Source organism: Poecilia reticulata, linkage group LG21 (genome assembly GCF_000633615.1).
Source record: "Poecilia reticulata strain Guanapo linkage group LG21, Guppy_female_1.0+MT, whole genome shotgun sequence".
In the NCBI taxonomy this organism is placed as follows: Eukaryota; Metazoa; Chordata; class Actinopteri; order Cyprinodontiformes; family Poeciliidae; genus Poecilia; species Poecilia reticulata.
The window spans coordinates 5512997-5519252 of NC_024351.1; the positions used below are offsets into that span (position 1 = coordinate 5512997).

The 6256-nt window shown below is 37.4% G+C and overlaps 1 protein-coding gene across 2 annotated transcripts; it reads left to right on the forward strand.

The window, feature by feature from the left end:
- The first annotated feature begins 464 nt into the window (after positions 1 to 464).
- On the forward strand, positions 465 to 6111 carry LOC103457205 (uncharacterized). Of its 2 annotated transcripts, none has more exons than XM_017302174.1 (11): positions 465 to 612; positions 678 to 746; positions 982 to 1048; positions 2312 to 3464; positions 3637 to 3963; positions 4090 to 4365; positions 4459 to 4569; positions 4745 to 4831; positions 4920 to 4948; positions 5808 to 5879; positions 5974 to 6111. In XM_017302174.1, the coding sequence occupies exons 4-11, from the start codon at positions 3386 to 3388 to the stop codon at positions 6049 to 6051; spliced, it is 1059 nt and encodes a 352-aa protein (XP_017157663.1). In that variant the 5' UTR covers positions 465 to 612; positions 678 to 746; positions 982 to 1048; positions 2312 to 3385; the 3' UTR covers positions 6052 to 6111. The 2 variants fall into 2 exon arrangements, with proteins under 2 accessions (XP_017157663.1, XP_017157664.1); XM_017302175.1 differs by having other exon boundaries at positions 5808 to 5875; positions 5973 to 6111.
- Positions 6112 to 6256: the final 145 nt, after the last annotated feature.

Here is a 6256-nt window from a genome sequence, read left to right on the forward strand (position 1 = left end):
CCTGCGACAGACTGGCGACCTGTCCAGGTGACCCCACCTCTCGCCYGGAACGTTAGCTGGAGAGGAACCAGCACCTCCTGACCCCACTGAGGGACAAGGGTGAAAGAAAATGGATGGATGGATAATACGAATTGTGAGATTGGCTTGACAGAAATGTTTATATATCTTTTATATAACTGTAAACTTAACTGTCAGTTAAAAGCTTTAACTGTTTAGATGTAAATCAGAGAATATGATTGGATAATAGGAACTGAGCAACTTAGTTATTTTAATGCCTAAATGTTTTATTTGATTAAAATAGTTACATTTTATTAAAATAGCTTCATTTTGAAAACGTCCACTGATTTCCCTCTGTGTATTTAAATCTATTCTGTTGTGTTTCATGTTGTTGTCTTTATGCTACCAGTGTGTGAGCCGCCTGCCTGGAAGTTAAACCAGTTGCTACCAACATCTGAGCTTTTTGCTTCTGCTCACCTTTGCATTGTATTTGTGTGTTGCATCATTAAAACCATCATCATTTCCAGAAATATSGTTTCTGGTTGGTTTGATTTTCAGGRACASSAGTTGGTTCCTGCAGGATCTCAGCCTGCAGGAGGATCCAGTCACAACTTGGTGAGTTTAAACTCTCCGCTGTTTTCTGTACAGTCAGCATCTCTGATGTTGTCCTCACTGCACAGGAGGATCCTGCAGGTGGCGTCGCCTACGCCTCCATCAGCTACACCAAGAAGTCCAGCAGAAACACCAAAGTAAGAACTCTGAGGGGTTTCAGCGACCAAAAATCCAGATCAAAGATAAAATATGTTTGGTTTTTTTACATTTGTTTTGTTTCATAAGATGTTCACAAAAAGACTGAAATGATTTCACTTATGTTTTTACTGATCTGTCACTCTACATCAAGACATGTTCTGTGTTTATTTATAGCAGCATCTCATTTCATTTTATCATCATTTATGAATTTTATGCTTTTCTGTTGACTCTCAGGTCACTAATGATGATGATGATGATGAAGGCACAGTGACCTACAGCACAGTGAAACCTTCATCCTCAGGTGATCCCAGTAAACTCTACGCTGCCGTCAACAAACCAAAACATTGAGACGCTTTGTGACTTTACTGTTGATGAAGGTTATGGTTGATTCAAACAAGTGAGAATTCAGATTATGCATAATCCCAAATTAAATTCTAATTATTCTGGTCATATATTTTAACCCAAATTTAAATTTTTACTTTGATAATTGTTGCATTTTCTTTGAGTTCAGCAGAGGGCGCTGTAGGACAAAGATCACAGAATATATTTTGACCTTTTATAAAAGAATTTAAAAAATCAGAAATGTTTAGAAATTGAAAGTCTGCTGGATTATTTGTGCACAAGTTGAGAAGTTTTTGTTTTTCATTCAACTCTCTTAGTAATTTGTTGTTTCCTTGTGTTATTTTTCTCCTTTTAAAATAGTTCGGCTCAGTTTTTGTTTCTCACTCATTTACAGATTTATTTAATTATTTGATTCTCTTTATTGCTGTAATTTATTGTGTTTTGCTTTTTAAATTCATTTTTTAGAGATTTTCTTTTCTGCTTTTAATAATTGGTTATTGACTTGATGACTCAGGATTGTTTTGTGGTTCAGTTTCTGCGCTAACATAAGTTAGCTTCATATTTTACGTTACAGGAATTTAGACGAGTCGATACACATTGGCAATCTATTTCTTTAATAATCTGCTTGCTGATCATGTTACATTTTAACTTTTCATATTTTTATAAATAATAATTAAATTAATACAGAAGTGCCTTTGTTTTCTAGAATGTAGTTTTGTAGAAAGATGAACTGTTTTGATGTGTATTTTAAAACAGTTTCCACGACTCTTTAAACTCCTTATGGCATTTCAGAGCCATAATCTCCATTAAATCATGGTGACAGTCCTGCATCATTCCAATTCCTCTTTGGAATTATTTTCTTAGAAGATCTTAACTTGTCATACTGAGGAAAACTGTTATTGGGAAACTTGTTCCAGACTGAGTCAGTTTTACTATCGGGACTGAGGCAGCAGCAGCAGAGGAAGGCTGTAGGAAGCAGAGTTTTAGATGGCTCCCTCTGGTGGATGTCGGAGGAGTTGCATGTTGTGAACCTTTATTTTGCTTCGTGCCCTTTAACTTTGTCACTTGTACTTGAACCAACTTGTGTTTTTAACTTTTGTAAGACAAGTAGCTTGTGACTGCATCAAAACTGTTCTATTAAAAAAAAGATTGATCAATTGATAACTATAACATAGAGTAGGTGAGACATCCTTTTAATATTTGCTGTTTTTTGCTTTATCAGCTCTTGATTCCTGATAAAAAATGGAGATGAGACGGTGACCTTCAGCTCTGTGAAAGCTTATTTCTCTTCTTCTGCCCCCATCGATCCAAACATCCTCTATGAAAACATCAAGATTAATCAAGACAATTTTTTTTCTCTTTTTGCACTTTTGATGAGATAATAGAAATAGACATAATAGACATAAGATWTAAGAAAACCATAAAAACATAGATTTCCGCATATTATGTAAAACTACATTTAATCACCTTTAGCCCTCACTGTTTCTGCTGACGTCCACAAGGGGGAGCTGCCTGTAGATCCATCTTTTTAAGTTAGAGAAGGAAAACATTAAAATGTTTCAAACTGTTTTTGTCTGTAAATTACATTTGTTAGAACATAAATATATCCAGTAATCATTTCATGTGGAATATTGTTCAGGAAGTAAATATTGAGTTGCAAAAGTAGAAAAATGTTCATATTTACATTTTAAGTAAACGTGTACATTTTTATTAGCCTTTTTCCTGAATAACATGTAAACAATGATTTAATTATAAATTTCCACTTGTCCTAAGCATGTTCAGTTTTTTTACACTTGTTGCTTCAGGAATCCCAACATCTTTTCTGAACATGACAAACATTAGCTTTTAGTTTTTGCTATTTTACTACTTTATCTGTTTATTGAACGTACAAGGAAGTGATTATTAACTGTTATATCACTGGAACCTCAATGATCACCTGCAAAGCCGTCCTGATGGCTCCAGCATTCAAGGCAGCCATGTTGGATTTTGAGGTCAGTGTCGGTAAACACATCTGACCTTAACTTGGATTTCTGACTTCAGGCTCACCTTTAGAGCCTAAAGCCTGATGATTTGAAACAAAGTGGCTGCTGTTGTAGTTTCAGTTGATAGGAGCTGTTTTTGTTTTGCATTAACTGTAAGAAAAGAGGAATGGAGAGGAGGAGCAGCCCTTAAAACACCAGCTGGGGCTAGAAGAGTAAAACCAAAATGAAGAAGTGAAGTCTAAAAACAGCAGGAAGTAGAGACATCGTGCTTTAAGAGCGTCGGCTCAGAGAGCTAAACAGGAAATAAAGAGACGATGAAGCAGAGAGGAGCAGAGGAGGAATCCAGATGGAGGAAAATCTTTTCATTTTTCATCCTGATGCTGCAGTTTGCAGGTAAGATTCAGTGCAAACTTATATTTTCATCAGCACAGAGGTTAGTTCACAGCTTGACAGTCTGCTCAAGATGAGTAGAAATACTTTACCAGTCAAACATTTACTTTTTTTATTCTGAATTTAAACTTCTGACCTTCATATTAACATTTCTGATATCCTGTTATTTTCTCAGGAGCTCAAAGCGGAGATCTTTTTATGCCCCTCGCTGTCAGAGCTGGAGATGACGTCACTTTGTCCTGCGAAAATGTGGCTGATGGTCACAGAAACTGCAACACCACAAACTGGACATACAGCCATTCAAGACAATCAGCGGCAGTAACACTGGTCGAACATGGAAAGATTAAAGATGGCCGCTCAGACAGACTGAGTGTTTCTGCAAACTGTTCTCTGGTTCTAAAGAAAGTCACATCTGAGGATGTTGGTAAGTACACCTGCAAACAGTTGAGATCAGGAAGACACTCGGGTCCAGATGCTGTGGTTCAACTCTCTGTTGTTAACTGTGAGTATTTACCACAAATGTTCAGCTTTAGCTTTTAACAACAGCACAGCGGCAGCATAAACATTATGGCTCCAAAACCAGAAGCAGCCAAACTGACTCCATCTTTCTCCTGCTATCCCTCCTCAGTGACTGAACATGAGGAGCAGCACAGGCGGACATTACGCTGCTCTGTGTCGACGTATGAAAGGTGTAAACACAGAGTCAAATGGCTGCATATGGGTATCAGTTTGGATAAAGAAAACCGAGATATAAAGGAATCATCAACTTCCTGCTCTGCTGCCGTCACCTTCAAATCGTCTCTTTATGTCAACCAATCAAGTTTGAACTCATTCAAGTGTGAAGTGAAGTCAGAAGATGAAGGTGAAGAGCTGAAGCTTTTCACTTTCAGCTCTCATTCATCAGGTGAGAAACTTTCAAATCTTTCCAGCTGTTAACTATTTGTTACAGTAAAATATTTCTTGATTGCTAAAATATGACCCATGTTCCTTGGTTTAGTGAAAAGCACAACAGCAGTGACAGAAAATCCAACAGTGTCATCAGGAGAGTCATTTAGAAAAACATCACCCAACACAAAACCAGAAACAAAGACAGGTGCCGCAGAAAAAGGTTGTGAAACTTTTTCTTATCGTTTCTGTTCCCTCCAACCACATTTCAGCCAAAATGTTAAGCTTCATTGTCTTCATTTTATAAATAATGTGTTAAAAGTGTTTGACAACTACACCTGATGTTTTTATCAACATTCAATCTTCTGACATTAATTTCTTCCTCCTAATCTCTGCAGGTTTGCTGTGGTTATACGTCGCTGTGGCTCCAGTCACTGTGGCCTTTATAGCTGTTTCTGTGTTCATGGTGTTGAAGAGAAACAAAGGTGACATAAGAAACCTTTTACATTTGTTTTACTGGCCAGTCTTATTTTTAAATTAATTCTTTATTCATTTTTTATTTTGTATTTTCAGGGAACAGAATCCAACAAAAGTCAAACGATGTGAGTTTTTAACAATTTTTTTTCTATTAGTCTCAAAACTGGGGAACAAATTTCTGGACTGTAGAGATGTAAGAGATAAGAAACAGCAAAATGCATAAAAATCAGTTTTGCTTTGCTCTTCTGAAGCATCTCACCAGATCAGCTCATTTATAAAACTGTCTAAACTTAAAGCTACTGATCAAACCTCCTGTGGATGGTTTTATATTTGTGTTTGGAACCATTGTTCTGTTGGAAAACCCAGTTATGTGAGTTTCAAACAGTTACATGTTGATTTGAGATGAACTTTTAAAAAATTTGATGGTCCACTTTGTGAACTAGAGCCACTGGTAGCAATAAAACCCAAACATGATGCTGCCACCACCGTGCTTGACAAATGGCCCACTGTTTTTACAACTATAAACCTCTTATTTGACTTTCCAAACATATCTCTATTCAGTGTGGCTGATTGGCTCAATGTTTTCCTCATGTGAGAATAAAACGTCTCTACAGAAAGTCTTTGTTTGTCCATTTCACCTCAGCATGGTGGTCAGACAGAGTTAAAATCCCAAACACACATTAAGACACATTTTTGATCAAATCAAGCTAAATATGAGCTTCTTAGTTCAAACAATCGTGTTTTTAAAAGTTGATAAACCAACCAGGTTGTAAAAACTCACCTAATTCTGAAGAGTGACCAAATTTCCAAGCAGCAAATCTCTGATTCTGCAAATCTCTGATTTACTGAATATTGTTGAACATGTATGTAAATATTTAATCGAAGTGAAAAGTTAACTACCTTGACACTGTGCCAAAGCATATTTGTGGTAGTAAAATGTTGGAAAACGTTTTCTGGTTACTGATTGGTTGTTTTGTTGTCCAGGTTGATCCTGACGGCGCCGTTTCCTACGCCTCCATCAGCTTTAAGAAATCCAACCGCAGCAGCAGCAGCAGGGTGAACTGTCCACTCAGTCCTCATGGCGCCTGTTTCTATGGAGACATGTTTAAATCATGTTCTGGTATCCAAACATGATTTTTGATTCTTGCAGATTAAAAGTGATGATGAAGGAGATGTAGTGACATACAGCACAGTGAAAACTCCCTCCACTGATCCCAGCAGCTCCTAAGCTTCAATCAAGACGCCAAACAAACCAGCAGTGTTGTAGTACTCGAGGTCGGTCTTGGTCTCGAGACCATTATTTGATGGTCTCGGTCTCGTCTCGGACTCGACCGCATTTGGTCTTGGTCTTGACTCTGTCTCGACTTCCCTCTGTCTTGGTCTTGACTTGGTCTCGGACCCTAAAAGTCTTGGTCTTGACTTGATCTCGGACC

Excerpts from the sequence above, each read along its gene's own strand:
- LOC103457205 (XM_017302174.1), top strand. The coding sequence starts at position 3,386 with ATGAAGCAGAGAGGAGCAGAGGAGGAATCCAGATGGAGGAAAATCTTT. Across the intron at positions 3,465-3,636 it reads CCTGATGCTGCAGTTTGCAG|GAGCTCAAAGCGGAGATCTT; the intron begins GTAAGATTCAGT and ends TTATTTTCTCAG. Across the intron at positions 5,880-5,973 it reads ACCGCAGCAGCAGCAGCAGG|ATTAAAAGTGATGATGAAGG; the intron begins GTGAACTGTCCA and ends TGATTCTTGCAG.